Below are 16,288 nucleotides of genomic sequence, written 5' to 3' on the forward strand. Positions count from 1 at the left end.
CCCCGCCCCCTCCCGCCCGCGCCCGGGCTTCCTTTCTCTAGGGGGCGCGGCCGGCAGCGCGCGGCGGGGCGGGGGTGCGGCCCCTCCCCCTGTGGGCAGGGCCTGCGCCGCTTCCTGCAGAAGCGGCTGGGAGCCGCGCAGGGGGCGGAGAGAGGAGCCGCGAGCGGCGGCGGGGCGGCGCGGGGCGGAGGGCGCCCGAGGGCGAGCGGGCAGGCGGGCACGGCGGGTTCCGGGCCAGCCCCGGGGCGGACGGTTGGCCGGGCGCGCGGAGCCTCGCCGGGGCCTCGCCGGAGCCGGGCCGGGCAGCAGGGGCCGCCGCCGCCGCCCGGGCCCGCCGCCCGCGCCCCCCACGCTGGCCCAGAGGGCTGCGGCCGCGTCGCCGCTGAGGATGTCCCGAAAGGGGCCGCGAGCGGAGGTGTGTGCGGACTGCAGCGCCCCGGGTAAGCACGGCGGGGCCGGGGGCGGGACCGCACAGCCAGGCCGCCGCCGGGCGGGCGCCGGGGCCTGGCAAGAGCGCTGTGCGGGGCCGGAGGGCTGGGCGGGGCGGGGGGCTGCGGCCTCCAGGCTGGGCCCCCGCCTCGGCCACTGCGGAGCTGCGCCCTTGGCGGGAGGGCCGGCCTGGGGTGCCCATGCTCCCTGGAGGCCGTGGACTAGCGAGGAAGGACGTTCCCGGCGCCGCCTTCCGCCCCTCGGTCTGAGGGAGGCGGGCAGCTGGCTGCTCCTCCACCTCCATCTCTGTATCCGACGGAAGCGCCAGCCTGGGGTGGCAGGAGGGCCGTGGCGGAGGCCGTCAGGGCTTGGAAGGTGGGGGCGAGTGTGGTTTTATGTCATCTCAGTGCCACCCCCGCGTCTTGCACCTGCTGCTCGCGTGGTCGGTACGCCTGCCGGGGTGGTGGAGGGCAAGGAGCAGAGGGCCGGGCAGATGCGCCAGTGGGGCCTGAATACCGTCTCCTCAGGAGCAGATGAGCGGTGGCTACTCCCAGGACTCCCTGCCTCGGGTTCCTAAGGCTAGCGCTCCTTGCCGGGCCTGGCGTTCAGGGCCAGTCTAGACCCGGGTGTCTTCTCAGGAGGCATCCCCAGGCCTGCTGGTGGTGACTGGGAACAGCTCGGCTGGACCCTGCTGTTCCTGTTCACCGGTAAAGCCTGCTTGGGAAATTGAGTTTGGCATCAAGCTATCCTGGGCGCGGGCCCCTCCCTGTCCCCTAGCCCAGTCTGGCCAGAAATGGGTGGGAGGCCGTGCCGAGATTCCCCGTATCCTGCTGGCTTCCTGGCCTGTCTCCTGGCTGTATTTACATGGTGGTTCCCTTCTTTTTCCTAACAAGAGTTAGGACTGGGCTGGAGTGAAACCCCCCAGGCCTGCTGAGGAAGTCAGGGGTAATGATCCAAGAGGCTGCTCCCTTCTGATGAGGGAGGACAGCCAGTGACGGGGCTCTGCAGCTGGCCTGGGAAGGAAGCTCTAGCCCACATCCATTCTTTCTTTAGCAAAGAAGCTATCTCCCTGGTAGGCCCCTGGTCAGGCTTCGGAGGTCCGTGAACTCTAGCGGGGCTGTGGGCATGATTAAGAGTGAGAGTATGGGGTGCTGGTTTGTGGGCCCGTAACTTTCAGCCACCCCTTGAGCAGGCCCAGGACCCCACAGGTTGAGCCTCACAGATGTTCTGGTGGTTCTGGGGGTGCCAAGCTAGAGTATTTGGGAACTATGACTTAGCAGGGCTTGGGCACAAAATACTCCATAGGTGGTTATGACCAAGGCCTCCTAGGGGCTTATCATGGTTTAGAGGGCCCTGGGGTTGAGGGTCCATACCCCTAAGAAACTGTGACTCCGTTCCCCGAGCTGCAGGCAGGTCTGGGGATGGCAGGGCTGAGGATGCACCTTGCCTTATAAATGTCTCCCCACTGTTCCACAACTCCGTGGGGTAAGCATGGCATGGAATGTGGAGGAGAGTCTTAGCAGGCGCCCAATCGGGGGAGTCTGGGGCTTAGTGTTGCCTTTGTTCCCAGCTTACTCTGTAATCCCAACAAGACTTTCCTCACTGTGGGGTCCTCAGCTTCCTCAATTCAGAGGCAAAGAAGTTGGAGTAGAAATGGTTTTTGGGGGGCTGCCATCTCCGAATCTATGGTCTGATTCTGGGGTGGAGGGGTGAAGGGCAGCACCAGCAAGGCAGTTGTCCTTTCTATGTTGCGTTGAATGTCCGACCACAGCCTCTGGATGCCCAGTGGGCTCAGGGAGGAATGGTGGGCATCAGATGTGTTGGATTGCCCAGCTCCTACTCCCAGGTCCTCATCCGTCAGAGGAATTTGTGCCCCAGATGCCTCCTTTCCCCTGATTCACAATAGAAGTCAGGAAGGTGGTGAGAAGGTGAGGATGGTGGGGTGGGGAGGATGTGGACAGTCTTACTCATCAGCCCACCTAGCACCCAGCGAGGTGTCCAGCACATGGCAGGCACTCCCTGAGTGTTTGGCTGCTTGTTAGGACCCTGGCTGGCTGCTTAGGACTATCCCACACCTGGACCCTAGGATGCTGGCCCTGGCATGCAGCGGCATGTTTGGTCTGGGTCCTGTGGCATCTCAGGCAGAGAGGCATGAGGGTACCCAGCAGTCCGGAGTCCAGATCCAGTGCCAGCCCCATGGTGTATCGCTCCACCCCAGGGTCACAGGCTTCTTTTATTACGATAGGAGCCCTGCAGTCCCAACCACAGGAGTGGGGCCAGGGACTTTTTGTGCTTGGTTAATTTGGGGGGTCATGGAGGTCAGAGGTGAGATGCAGCCTGTCCCCAGAGAGCCCCATCCTCCCTCTGCTCCCGGGCATGGGCACACGGGACAAGTGTGAGTGTGTTGCTAGGCAGCTGGACATGACATGGCTGCTCTGGCAGCTTGTGCCACCTCGTCAGGCACCGTGTGTGTTCCTGCCTGCCTGGGGAGTCCAAGAGAGGAAGGGGGCAGGGAGCCCTGGAGAATGTGCATCTTCCCCTTTCCTTAGCCTTGGCCCACCTTGCCACACGATCTCAGTCAAGGGCCTCTCCTCACCCCATGGGCTTCTATCTCAGCCTTTTCCACTTTGGCAACCCTGGGGGTGAGAGTGAAGGCCTCAAGATGCCTGTCCTGTAGGTATCTCTGGTGAGCAAGGCCGGGGACATGTTACGGGACAAGCTACAGGCTGATTTGTCTCTTCATAGTGTAGATTGCAGAGTGGGACAAATGTTGGGCTCCTCTTCCTCCCTTATGGAGGTAGAATTTGTGTGTGTCAATGCCTGCACCTGAGTGTTCATCCTGATGGGCTTTTACATGTGTGTATACCCGTGTAACTACCGCTCTGATCATGTTATAGAATAAGGGTATCCAATCTTTTTGCTTCCCTGGGCCACATTGGAAGAAGAATTTTCTTGGGCCACACCTAAAATACGCTAACACTAATGATAGCTGGTGAGCTAAATAAAACAAGCAAAAAATAAATAAAAAATAAAGTCACAAAAAAGTCTCATAATGTTTTAAGAAAGTTTATGAATTTGTGTTGGGCCACATTCAAAGCTGCCTGGGCCGCATATGGACTGCAGATTAGACAAGCATGTTATAGAACATTTCCATCACCTTAGGGGGCTTCCAAGTACCCCCTCCCAGTCCGTGCACCCCAGAAGTAACCACCATTCTGACTCTACCCCAAGGACTACTCTCGCCTGCCTTCATGATGTGGGCTTTTCCCTTAGTCTAGTGGAGATCTGGCCCTTAGCTCAGGGGAGGGAGGCCTGAGGCTGGCCTGTATGTGCAAACCTACTGGCCCTGGAGGCCACTGATGGCTTCAGGTGGTGGCAGGAATTCACCGTAGTAGAGGCCTCCATGGGGTTGGCACTGGTTAACATGATCCCAGGATCACGCCTGCTACCTCTCCACACATACAGACCCATACCCTGCCGGTGGAGCCAGAAGCGCAGGGGGAGGGCTGACGAGTTCCCTTATAGTTCCTGTCCTTTCCGTCCCAGGTTTGGTCCAAGGAGCCTCTTGATGCAAGGATCCCTTCACCTTAAACTACAATCTGGGTAGTCCCAAGGGCACTTGCACAGAGGGAGGAGACAGAATGGTTAGGGTGGGCGTCCCATCTGTGTCATCCAGAAATGAGCTGACACCAATGTCGGCTGCCCAGACCAGGACAGTGTCCTTTGCCTACCATTCTTCTCAGGTCACCTGGAGGAGAGGGAGAACCCCTCCCCCAGGCTGGGGGAAAGTGCCAGGCAAACCCTTGGACCACATTCCTGCATCCTGGTCTTGGTTACTGCCATAGCCAGGGTCACTCACCACGTCTGGTCTGCCCATGGCTTAGGGCTCTGGAGCCATTGGCCGTGGATATATAGTCAGCCTTCCACGCCCGGCTTCTCCGGTAGGACCACAGACCTCAGGTCAGCCCATTTATGATCCTGCCCTGGGCGGCTCCCCACTTACAGGAAACCCCACCAAGAGGAATTTGGGCTGCATCATTTCCGGCTTCCTGCCTGGGCTGCTGGAGGTGGCTGGCTGGCAGCCCCCTGACCCAGTGGTGTTTGGAGTGGGGAGAGGGAGCTCTCCACACCTGGGGTGCCTCACTATTTGGGTAAAGCCAGCCCAGAAGTGCATGCTAGGGCTCCCCCTCTTGGCGAAGAGGCTGGTCCCTTCCTCCTGAGCCCTGGAGTCAGCCCCCCAGGAAGGTGTTGGCGGTCACCTTGGGCATCCCTCTGTTGCCCTGATTGGGAGGGGGTCCCTTAAAAAGCCTAAACCCAAAGACAGGCCTCTCTCCTTTACTTCCTCTTTTCATGCCTCAGTGGGGGTCACTTGCTGTGGGCAGAGCTCAGGCTGGGCCCCTGACTCAGAGTCTCCTCAATTTTCCTGGGAACTTTGGTGGAAGTCCTTAGAGGGGAAAGGCCTGAGAATTGCCTTCTAGTTGGGAGAGATTCTTATCCCCCTAAGCCTGTCCCTCCCCTGATGGGGATACTTCTGAACACCCTGAGCACTACAGGGCAAGGCAGAGAGCCAGTCCCCCACCCCCACCCCAGGACAGGGTTTCCTGAGACAGGGTGGGGGCCGCTGGGCAGAGCAAAGTGTCCTGGGAGAGAGGCGCCCTGCCCCCACTCTCAGGCGGCACACAATGGCTGCTTTCTCCCCCGTGACCTTTCCGCAGCCTGAGTCGTATGCAGCTGTCTCCCAAGGGGCCTAGGATGGGTGGCATCTCCTCCACCCTTGAGAAGAACCTCGGAACTCCCACCCAGTCCTGGCCCTGCTTCTTCTTTCCAAAGTTCACTTTTCCCAAAAGAGTGGAGAGCAGGCTATAGAGGCAGAGGGACAGCAGCAAGTGTGGACATGGCATGGTCTCAGGCATCAAAAGTGCCACATCCTGGCAATTCTACTCATTAGCCTTGCAACCTTGAATAAGCCCTTTAACCTCTCTGAGCCACTGTTTCTTCATCACAGAGGTAGCATGTCCTACCTTGCCTGACAGTTGCAAGCAGCATCACACATAATGTACCCAGATGGTACCTAGTGGGTGCCCAGTCAAGCCCAGCTCCTTTGCTCTGTCCATCCTCCTTAAGAGGGCTCCAGCTTACACCCTCAGTGATGATGGCAGGAGGCTCCAGCATGAAAGGACCTCACCTGCTGGCAGGAGGCCAGAGGCAGGACCTGTGGACGGGTGTGATCTGTCAGGCATGTTTCAACAGCATCTGGCATGCAGCAGCATCTGGGTTGCATCCCCTTGGGGATCCCTTCCTCCCTTGGGGACGGGCTGGGGCAGAGACCTCGTTTCCTGGGAAAAGGCTGAGAGACTGGTAGCAGTGGCTGCAGGGCAGGAAACTGTGCCTGCTGAATGGGCCCTGGGGACTGCATGTCCCAGAGGGGTAAGGATGTAGGAAAGGGCACGGCTGTGTCAGCCCCCAGCTGTGAGCTCTTGGGGAGATCCCTCACTGGTAACCTGGCCGTAGTGATGGTCCCAGCTCCTAGGCTGTTGGGGACTGAGTGAGTGAATGTGTGGAGAGTACTAGGCTTGGCACGGGCCAGAGCAGGTGCTCAGGAGGTCTGGCCCATCATCTGGCTCCGGCTGACCCTTGCCCTCACCCTGGCAGACCCTGGCTGGGCATCCATCAGCAGGGGTGTGCTGGTGTGTGACGAGTGCTGCAGCGTGCACCGGAGCCTGGGACGCCACATCTCCATTGTCAAGCACCTTCGTCACAGCGCCTGGCCTCCCACGCTGCTGCAGGTACAGGGCTCAGTCGGGTGGTTCTTCCTTCCCCTCAGGCAGAGTGTGCTGAGCATGAGGGCGTTTCCCCCTCACCCACATACACCCCCATCTGGAATCTGCAGCTTCCAAGGGGCAGCACCCCCCTAGGGCAGAGCCTAATCCTGACCCTTTCCTCCCATCTACTCACTTCATGCAGAAGAGTAGCTCACACCCCTGCTCTGCCACTTATCAACGTGGTCGTGTAGCATTGAGCAAGTTGCTTCACCTCTCTGAGCCTTGGCACACTCATGGGATCTGTGTCTTTGGGCAGCTGGACTAGATGGAGGTGTGGTTGTGCGGGCACACAGTAGGCCCCCTTGGTACCGTTTCCAGCTACGCCAGCCACAGCAGGCGCTCAGGAGGTGTTTCCCCCATTGCTTAGCACGCAGTGGGCACTCTCTCACTTGGCATCTCTTCCCTGCAGATGGTGCACACGCTTGCCAGCAACGGGGCCAACTCCATCTGGGAGCACTCCCTGCTGGACCCCGCACAAGTGCAGAGCGGCCGGCGTAAAGCCAACCCCCAAGACAAAGTCCAGTGAGTGGGGCTGGAGGGGTGGTGGGCAGAGACTGCGCAGTCCGGGACAGGGCCCTGGGAGGTGGCAAGGTGACCACCCTCTCCCACCATGCTCCCCATTCCTCCTGTGTGCCCCATGCAGCCCCATCAAGTCAGAGTTCATCAGGGCCAAGTACCAGATGCTGGCATTTGTGCACAAGCTTCCCTGCCGGGACGATGATGGGGTCACCGCCAAAGACCTCAGCAAGGTTTGAGGGGCCCTACAACAGATGGGTGGCCCCCTCCTCTTCTTCCCATCCACGACTCTCTGAAGGCCTCTCCTTTGTCCCCACTGAGCCCTGGGCCCCAAAGGCAGCCAGGTCGGGGTAACAGTAGACAGGATGGAGAGAGCAGATTGTTAGGTCAGGCCGTGTGTGGCTGAGGCTCCCCAGCAACCAAGTAGACACCCAAGGCTAGAAGCCCACAGCTGCCACTTAGAAGCTGGGAAAACCTGGGGGTAGTTGCTTAGCCACTCATAGCCTCAGTTTACTCATCTGTAAAATGGGAAAGAAATAACAGCATCTACTTCATAAATAGTATCTAAGCCGGGCACACAGCACACGTGGTAGATGGTGACTGACGGCAGCGTTTATTAATTGGCATTAACCCCTAGCGGGAAGCCTCTGTCCTCCCGACATAGCCTGGTTTGGGCAGGCCTCCTTGGAGCCGCTAGGTGTCCCAGGGGCAGCCAGGGTGCAGCTTGTGGGTGGGGAGGTGCGCCTCACGCACATGCGTATTCACTGCACACTCTGCTCCTCTTAGCAACTACACTCGAGCGTGCGGACAGGCAACCTGGAGACATGTCTGCGCCTGCTCTCCCTGGGTGCCCAGGCCAACTTCTTCCACCCAGAGAAGGGCACCACACCTCTGCACGTGGCTGCCAAGGCAGGGCAGACACTGCAGGCCGAGCTGCTTGTAGTGTATGGGGCTGACCCTGGCTCCCCTGATGTTAATGGCCGCACACCCATTGACTATGCCAGGTGAGGGTTGGCTGAAGGGTGCAGTGTGGGTGGGTGGGGGTGTGGGTGAGGGCTGCTGCTGCAGGTCTGAGCCATACCCCCTCCTCACAGGCAGGCGGGGCACCATGAGCTGGCGGAAAGGCTGGTTGAGTGCCAATATGAGCTCACTGACCGGCTGGCCTTCTACCTCTGTGGACGCAAGCCGGGTGAGCAGAGCTTGGGGGGCGCCTGGCTGTGGCAGGCCTGGCTGGGGCTGGGCAGGTGGGACCTGGACACACCCGGCAGCAGGTGCTATGGTGACAGAGCGGCTGGGGAGCAATGTTGCTAGGCAACTGGCTCCTGTGAAATTGCTGCAGGCTCTGGGCCATAGCATCGCTGGGGCTAGGGAGTGGGGGTGGGCATCCTGCATCCTCCCGCGAGCTCCCAGCATTCTTGGGGGTGGCCTGCCCTCCCCACTTTCCCCTGACACTTCTGGGTGCCAGCCCTGCTCATGGCAGTGAGGTGGGCTCCCAGCTGCTGAGGCCACCCAGCACTAGTGAGTGACTTGGCATTTTTATTTTTGTTCAGATCACAAGAATGGGCATTACATCATCCCACAGATGGCTGACAGGTGAGTGCCCACCTGATGCCCCTTTCCAGAGGCTGTTGGATGCCATGTGGGTGGCTGACCCCCAGAGCTCCCAGCCCAGGTTTCAGAGGCCTAGGACCCTGCTCCCTCCCCCCAGAGACTAGAGGCACAGCTTAGTCCTCAGTCCCTAATGCTGGGCCCCAAGGCAGGTAAAAAATGTCAGCTCCGTATGTGGCCCGCATAGTCTGAGCCCCGTGACTGTCAAGTACATGGAGGGCTTGGGTGTGAGAAGCTACCTGTGGGCCGGGCGTGGTGGCTCACGCCTGTAATCCCAGCACTTTGGGAGGCCGAGGCGGGCGGATCACCTGAGGTCGGGAGTTTGAGACTGGCCTGGCCAACATGGAGAAACCCCGTCTCTACCAAAAATACAAAATTAGCCAGGTGTGGTGGCGCATGCCTGTATCTCAGCTACTTGGGAGGCTGAGACTGGAGAATCGCTTGAACACAGGAGGCAGAGGTTGCGGTGAGCCGAGAGCACGCCATTGCACTCCAGCCTGAGCAACAAGAGCAAAACTCCAAACTCCGTCTCAAAAAAAAAAAAAAAAAAAGAAAAAGAAAAAGAAGCTACCTCCGGCTGGGAGGGTGGGCCACTGGGTTCTGTCCCAGTGGCACCAACCCCACTGTCTTTAGAGAAGCCTCTGCTCTTCGCTGAAAAGATGGGTGGGCTTCAGGGATGTGACTAACTTTGTGACTGCTGGCTAGGCCTCTAGCGTGCTCAGAATTAGGCAGGTGCCCTGAGGCTGGTTGAATGAGGTGTTTCTGCTTCCGTCTGAGAGGCAGTGTGGGACACCCCCTGCCACTCACCCAGCACATAAGATGGATGCTGGTGCCACCTGGTGGCCACCTCTGATGGCCACGTCCTCATGCCAGGCTGTGCCTGCTGGCCTGGATCTGGAGAGAGGAGGTGCTCTCCTCCCCAAGGGCCTGTGTGGGCAGATGGGCATAACCAGGCCTGGGCAACTCAGATCCTAAACCCAGACCTCTTCCAGACCCCAAGGCTCCTACTTCTATGGTCTGATTCTACCTGGGCTGTGTGTGCATGCGTGCATGTGTATGGTAAATACACCCACATATGGGCTCCATTCAACAGCACATTAACTGAGCACCTTCCCGGAGCCAGCTACTGCCCTTGGCACTGGGAGCACAGAGGCACCTGAGACACAATCCCTGCCCTTAAGGAGCTCACAATCTAGCTGGGGAGGCAGCCTAGGCAGGTGATTCTAGTCCTCATGGGGGAGTGCAGCAAGAGAGGCAGAGGCATGGAGGGTAGAAATGCTGCATGGGAATGGAGGCAGCCCCCGGGCTGGAGCACAGCATGGGAGGCAGGGAACCCTACAAGCAAGACTGGGATAGAGACGAGCTGGAGAATGAGCAGCCCCGAGAGCATCAGCAGGAGCAGTGACCATCCCGAGAGCGGAGAGTTCCAGGCACAGAAGTGTGAAGTCATCTCTGCTGCTTACTGGCTGTGTGACTTGCAGGCTGCTTGACCTCTCTGAGCCTTGGTTACCTCTCCTGGAAATGGAGATGACAGCATCTATTTTTCAGGGAGGAGAGGATTAGATAAGAATGTATGCAAAATGTTTAGCCTTTGTTTTTTTTTTTAAGAGTTGGGGTCTCGCTCTGTTGCCCAGGCTGAAGTGCGGTGGCTTGATCATAGCTTACCACAGCCTCAAACGATCCTCCTACCATAGCCTCTTGAGTAGCTGGGACTACAGGCACATGCCACCATGCTCAGCTAATTTTTAAATTGCTTTTGTATCTCTGTGTTGCCCAGGCTGGTCTCCACCTCCTGGCCTCAAGCGAACCTCCCACCTTGGCCTCCCAAAGTGCTAGGATTACAGGTGTGAGCCACTGCGCCCGGCCCTAGGGTATTCTGATGAAGTATGTTTGGAGTGTGCCATATGCACGTGTTATCACTGCAGTGCTTTAAGGCAAGGGGTAGTGCAGCCAGGTGTATCCAAAAAATCACCCTGGCTGCTGGGTGGAACAGGATTGTAGGGACAAGACTAGAAGGAGGGAGATTAAGAAACTTACAAAGCCCAGGCAACAGGTGATTGAGGAACCTGGGGAGCTTCACTAGGACTGGAGGGTGAGGGAGGCTTCAGGTGACTGCCAGGTGGCTGACACTGGTGGTGGACGAACAGGTCACTGAGAGGAAGAGCAAGCCAGAGGAGGAGGGGTGGGGGACGCGGTGAGATGAATTCAGCTTTGTCCCTTCTGGGCCGGGTGTGCGTGGAGATGGGTCTGGGCCTGATGTGAAAAGGCGTGTGCTGCCCTGCTCCTGGGTAACTGCTGCCTCTGTCCTGTTCTTCCCTCTGCTGCCTTCCTCTGGACTTAGATCTCGGCAAAAGTGCATGTCTCAGAGGTATATGGTGCCTGCCGGGGCAGCAGGCCTGAAGGTGGGGTAGGGCAGGGAGGCATTTGGTGTGCAGCATCTGGGGTGCCATCTCCCTGGGATCCCTGCATGTTGGGGAGGTTGCTGGCATGGGCCTGGCCACCTCTCAGGTCTCTCCTCTCCTCCCAATTCCCATCTCCCTCTGCCCTCAGCCTTGACTTATCCGAATTGGCCAAAGCTGCTAAAAAGAAGCTGCAGGCGGTAAGTCTGCTCCAACAGTGCCCTGACACTTGAAGCTGGCCCCTCTCTGATCCCCCACCCTCTGCTCTTGCTTCCCCTGCCTCTGACTCGATGACCTTTTCCAAGTCTTTGACCTGTCCCCTCACTGGCCTCAGCAGTCCCCTCTCCCTGACCTCCCTACAAAGGGATGGACTGGTCCCTTCTCTCCCACCTTGGAGTTTGGAACATGATCCCTTCCCACTTTCCCATTCTGAGACTGTAGGGGCTGGGCAGCACAAGGAAGGCCACCGGTTCCCCAAGGCTCACAACATGCTGGGGAGCTGGCCTTGGCACTGGGAGCCGATGCATCTGACAACATCTGGGCCCCTCTCTTCCTCTAGCTCAGCAACCGGCTTTTTGAGGAACTCGCCATGGACGTGTATGACGAGGTGGATCGAAGAGAAAATGATGCAGGTGAGTCAGGGAGCAGGAGTGTCTGGCGTGGAGGACCCGAGCGGCCCAGGCATGGGTCTCTGGTCCTTTACTGGGCTAAGAAGGGGTGCCTGGGGTTGGGGCTGCTCAGAGGCCTGCAGATGAGCCCCTGCTGGTTGTGAGCCTGCCTGGGCAGCGTCCCAGGCTGGGTAGAGTGCTGAGGGGGAGGCGGCTAGCGTGCTCCTCCCCCAGCCTCAGACTGGGGCTCCTCTTGCTCTGGCAGCCTCCCACTTTGGCTGTCTTCCTGGTACCGCTCCACCCCCCTGCATCACTCCTTCCTGGCCACAGCCGGATTCCAGCCCAAACTCTGGGTCTGGATGAGTGGGACTGGCCTTGTTCCATTTGTCTGTCCCCAGCCGGCCGCGCCCAGCCTTGCCCTGGCCCAGCCTAGCCCTGGCCCAGCCTAGCTCTGCGTGCCCAAAGACCACTCCTGTTCTGAACATCAGTGCTCAGTAGGCGTGGGGGCAGCTAGGAAGGCTGGGCTCAGTGCTTCCCCACCCCCACCTTGGGGGCCTGGCCACCGTGGCTGATCTGCTCCTGTCCGTCCCCTACAGTGTGGCTGGCTACCCAAAACCACAGCACTCTGGTGACAGAGCGCAGTGCCGTGCCCTTCCTGCCTGTTAACCCGGAATACTCAGCCACGCGGAATCAGGTGAGGGGGCTGGATTGGGGGCCTGGGGTGGTCTACTTCATCCCCACAGTCCCTCCTCATCCGGCAGTGGGCTGGGGCCTGAGACAGCTCTCCAGCATTTGCCAGGGCCTCCCTCAGGGCACAGCTGGCACTGGGATTTGGGAAGGTCAGGAGGCTGTTGTTTTGAGCACTTGGGGAGCAGCTCCAGTGGATGTTCCGGCCTCTGCTCAGGCACCCTACTCTATCATACCCTGCCGCGGGTGGCCTTGGCTGCTGACTAGCCAGGTGAAGCTAGGCTGGGATGCTTTAGCTGGGGTTAAATTAAATGGCAGGGCCATGCCTTGCTACTTGGTCCCTGCCACCCTGCGTCAGTCATAAGGGGTCCCCTGAAGCCAGCCTGGCCCTTTCTGCCTTGCAGGGGCGACAAAAGCTGGCCCGCTTTAATGCCCGAGAGTTTGCCACCTTGATCATCGACATTCTCAGTGAGGCCAAGCGGAGACAGCAGGGCAAGAGCCTGAGCAGCCCCACAGGTGGGAGGGTTGTGTGGGAGGGTGTGGGAAGTGGGCGGGGCTCCAGGGGTCTTTCCTGCATGGCTCTCCCTGCCAGTGGTGACCTGAGAGATGGGTTGTGTGGTGGAGTGTGGCCTGAGTGACACTCCTGTGTCCTCAGACAACCTCGAGCTGTCTCTGCGGAGCCAGAGTGACCTCGACGACCAGCACGACTACGACAGCGTGGCCTCTGACGAGGACACAGACCAGGAGCCCCTGCGCAGCACCGGCGCCACTCGGAGCAACCGCGCCCGGGTCTGAGTCCCACCCTCCTTCCCACTCCCCTGTGCCCTGACCCAGGCCTTCGCCAAGGCCCAGCTCTGTCCTCTTGTAGCCCAGGGGCCTGAGGGACAGGTGGGCTGCTCCTAGCCTCAATAACTGCCCCCTGCGGGTGTTGGCCTCCCTGCCCCCAGGTGCTGACCGGCTTAGGTCTCTCTCTGCAGAGCATGGACTCCTCGGACTTGTCTGACGGGGCTGTGACGCTGCAGGAGTACCTGGAGCTGAAGAAGGCCCTGGCTACATCAGAGGCAAAGGTGCAGCAGCTCATGAAGGTCAACAGTAGCCTGAGCGACGAGCTCCGGAGGCTGCAGCGAGAGGTGAGGGTGCAGCCTCGGTGGGAGGGGGAGTCCCAGGACTCCAGGGGGTTGACAGCACTTTGCACCCATAGATCCACAAGCTGCAGGCGGAGAACCTGCAGCTCCGGCAGCCTCCAGGGCCGGTGCCCACACCTCCACTCCCCACTGAACGGGCGGAACACACACCCATGGCGCCAGGCGGGAGCACACACCGCAGGGACCGCCAGGCCTTTTCCATGTATGAACCTGGCTCTGCCCTGAAGCCCTTTGGGGCCCCCCCTGGGGACGAGCTCACTACGCGGCTGCAGCCTTTCCACAGCACTGTGAGTCACCTGTGGGTCTCAAGGTGTGGGGAGATGGGTGGGGCTGCCGCAGGGTCCACCATGACGCTCGCTGTGCTAACATCCCCAGGAGCTAGAGGACGACGCCATCTATTCAGTGCACGTCCCTGCTGGCCTTTACCGGGTAAGCCTGGGGAAGGCGTGTCCATCTTAGCCAGTAGGTTCTGAGCCCCAGGGGGTTCTGGGCTCTGTGCTGAATGCGGGGCTTAAGATGATTAGACTGACCTGGTCCCTGCCGCACTGCTGGTGAGCAGGGGGCAGTGGGGCACACTGACTCCATCCAGCGCTGCCCTGGGTTTCAGATCCGGAAAGGGGTGTCTGCCTCAGCCGTGCCCTTCACTCCCTCCTCCCCGCTGCTGTCCTGCTCCCAGGAGGGAAGCCGCCACACGGTAATGTTTCCATGCCCAGTGCCCACAGGGTGGCTGGGGGCCGTGTGGGCTAGGGGCAGTGTGGGTCCAGGAACACGGCGCTCACAGCCCCTTCCCTCCGCCCTCCAGAGCAAGCTTTCCCGCCATGGCAGCGGAGCCGACAGTGACTATGAGAACACGCAAAGTGGGGACCCACTGCTGGGGTGAGGCTCCCTGGGTCTCCAGTCCAGCCTGCTCACATGCCGAGGCGGGGAGGTTGAGAGGGCCCCCAGTGTGTGAGGACCAAGGCGGGCGGCTCCGAGGCTGGAATGTGTCTTTCTCTATATGTATCTTTGTCTCTGTTTTCTGGACCTGGGCCTCAGGCTGGAAGGGAAGAGGTTTCTAGAGCTGGGCAAAGAGGAAGACTTCCACCCAGAGCTGGAAAGCCTGGATGGAGACCTAGATCCTGGGCTTCCCAGCACAGAGGATGTCATCTTGAAGACAGAGCAGGTCACCAAGAACATTCAGGAACTGTTGCGGGCAGCCCAGGAGTTCAAGCATGACAGGTACTGAGTGGAGGGGGAGGTGAGGGGGATGCAGTTCCTGTTGGCTTCTAGGGTGTTGCAGAGAGCATGAGGGGCCCTGGGTTCTGCTGTCCCTGGGAACCTCCCTTGAGAGCCCCCTGCTTTATAGCCTCCCTTCTCCCCGCAGCTTCGTGCCCTGCTCAGAGAAGATCCATTTGGCTGTGACCGAGATGGCCTCCCTCTTCCCAAAGGTACAGGGGCCAAAGAGAGGACCAGGAGTGGGAGGGCCTCGAGCTGGGGCAGGCGTGGAGAATCCCATCTGATCGCTACCCGGGTGGAGACACAGACAAACTGGGCCCTGATCTCAGCTGGCGGCTTAAAGTCCAAGGTCCAGCCTCACTCCTGCCCCCTCCAGAGGCCAGCCCTGGAGCCAGTGCGGAGCTCACTGCGGCTGCTCAACGCCAGCGCCTACCGGCTGCAGAGTGAGTGCCGGAAGACAGTGCCCCCAGAGCCCGGTGCCCCAGTGGACTTCCAGCTGCTGACTCAGCAGGTGATCCAGTGCGCCTATGACATCGCCAAGGCTGCCAAGCAGCTGGTCACCATCACCACCCGAGAGAAGAAGCAGTGACCTCTCTCCCCACACCCTCACCTGCACCCTAGGACCTCACTGGCCATAGGAGCTGGGCCACTCCAGACATTAATCCCCACCCCAACAGAGCCACTGGCACAAGTGCCCTTAGTGCTGCCACACTCCCTGGCAGCCAGGTGCCCTGGTGCCCACCCCTGTCGAGCCCCTAAGGATGGGGAGGTGGGGGGGCAGGAGCTTCTGTCCCCCACATTCCATGCACCTCCCCTCTGTATATAGCATCTCCCCCCTCCTAGTGAGCAGGGGCCTGCAAGGCATCACTCCCAGCCCCTCGCCTTCTAGGGTACCCTCAGCAAAGGGGCAGGTGGGGACACTCCAAGTGGGGCAGCTCTCCGTACATGCGCCCCACCCCCATGAGCCAGTTCAGCCCTACTAGGGGCTGAGCGGGGGCATCCCCTCCTTTGTACATAGTCTCCATGGATGTCCCTGCCCTGTAGCCACCAGCCCCTTGCTGCTCTCCCTTTAATGCCATATGGCCCCTGCCTAGGGCACAGGCCCCAACCTGTGTGCTGGGGTCCCCAGCAGCAAACACTGGAAAGTCTGTTTTTTTTTTTTCTTTTTTCTTCCCCACCCCTTAATTTTAACTTTGTGGTAACTGAGTGCCCCCGCGTGCCTGCGTGTTGAGTGTGTGGGCGGCAGTGCCGTTCCGGAGGCCTGGTCCATCTGGAGTTTTGAGGGGTGAGGGGACCAGAGCAGTGGGACCAGCATGGGGATCAGCTTCCCTTCCCCACCTGGAGCCAGGGACTGTCCGGGTAGCCAGTTTTGGTCCTGCCCGCTGCCTCCCTGATCCCTCCCCACTCTCGCCCCTTCTCTATGAACTTAAATCAAAAACCACTTCCCTCCATCTCCTCCTGCTCCTGCGTGGAGGGGGAATGTGTGCTGGCTAGGGTGGAGGACTGAGCACCTGAGCCTGGGGCTGGCTCCCCGGGGTCCCCGACTCAGCTGGTGGCTGTGGAGCTGAGTCCCCTCCCCGTAACCTCGGCAAGGCCAGCACCCACCATCACTACCTGCACCTGCTGTGGTCCCACCCTCTGGAGGCCTGGGAACCTGGCTGCAGCCTGGGAAGGCTGGAGAGGCAGACGGTGGGACCCACCAGCTCTCTCCCCATCCCGCTTCATCCCTGGGGGCCAGGCCCTACCTGTGTGGTGGTGGGTGGGCTGTCAAGACGTGTCATGTACATTTGTATCAAAAATAAAGAAGTGACCATGAGCTGTTTCTGATGCTTAGAGAATGGGGGCTGGAAGGAGGTGGC

The 16,288-nt window shown here is 59.9% G+C and overlaps 1 protein-coding gene across 2 annotated transcripts; it reads left to right on the plus strand.

Moving 5' to 3' along the window:
- Positions 1–118: 118 nt before the first annotated feature.
- On the plus strand, positions 119–16,245 carry GIT1 (GIT ArfGAP 1). Of its 2 annotated transcripts, XM_034942155.4 has the most exons (21): positions 119–440; positions 6,082–6,215; positions 6,661–6,773; positions 6,895–7,000; positions 7,554–7,771; positions 7,862–7,956; positions 8,318–8,360; positions 10,717–10,743; positions 10,926–10,974; positions 11,334–11,406; positions 11,979–12,076; positions 12,474–12,585; positions 12,725–12,858; positions 13,047–13,199; positions 13,271–13,501; positions 13,590–13,643; positions 13,822–13,908; positions 14,017–14,090; positions 14,250–14,432; positions 14,578–14,641; positions 14,806–16,245. In XM_034942155.4, exons 1-21 carry the CDS (start codon positions 389–391, stop codon positions 15,016–15,018), a joined length of 2,313 nt encoding a protein of 770 aa, XP_034798046.1. In that variant the 5' UTR covers positions 119–388; the 3' UTR covers positions 15,019–16,245. The 2 variants fall into 2 exon arrangements, with proteins under 2 accessions (XP_034798046.1, XP_034798048.1); XM_034942157.4 differs by lacking the exon at positions 10,717–10,743.
- Positions 16,246–16,288: the final 43 nt, after the last annotated feature.

Source organism: Pan paniscus, chromosome 19 (assembly GCF_029289425.2).
Source record: "Pan paniscus chromosome 19, NHGRI_mPanPan1-v2.0_pri, whole genome shotgun sequence".
Lineage (NCBI taxonomy): Eukaryota > Metazoa > Chordata > Mammalia > Primates > Hominidae > Pan > Pan paniscus.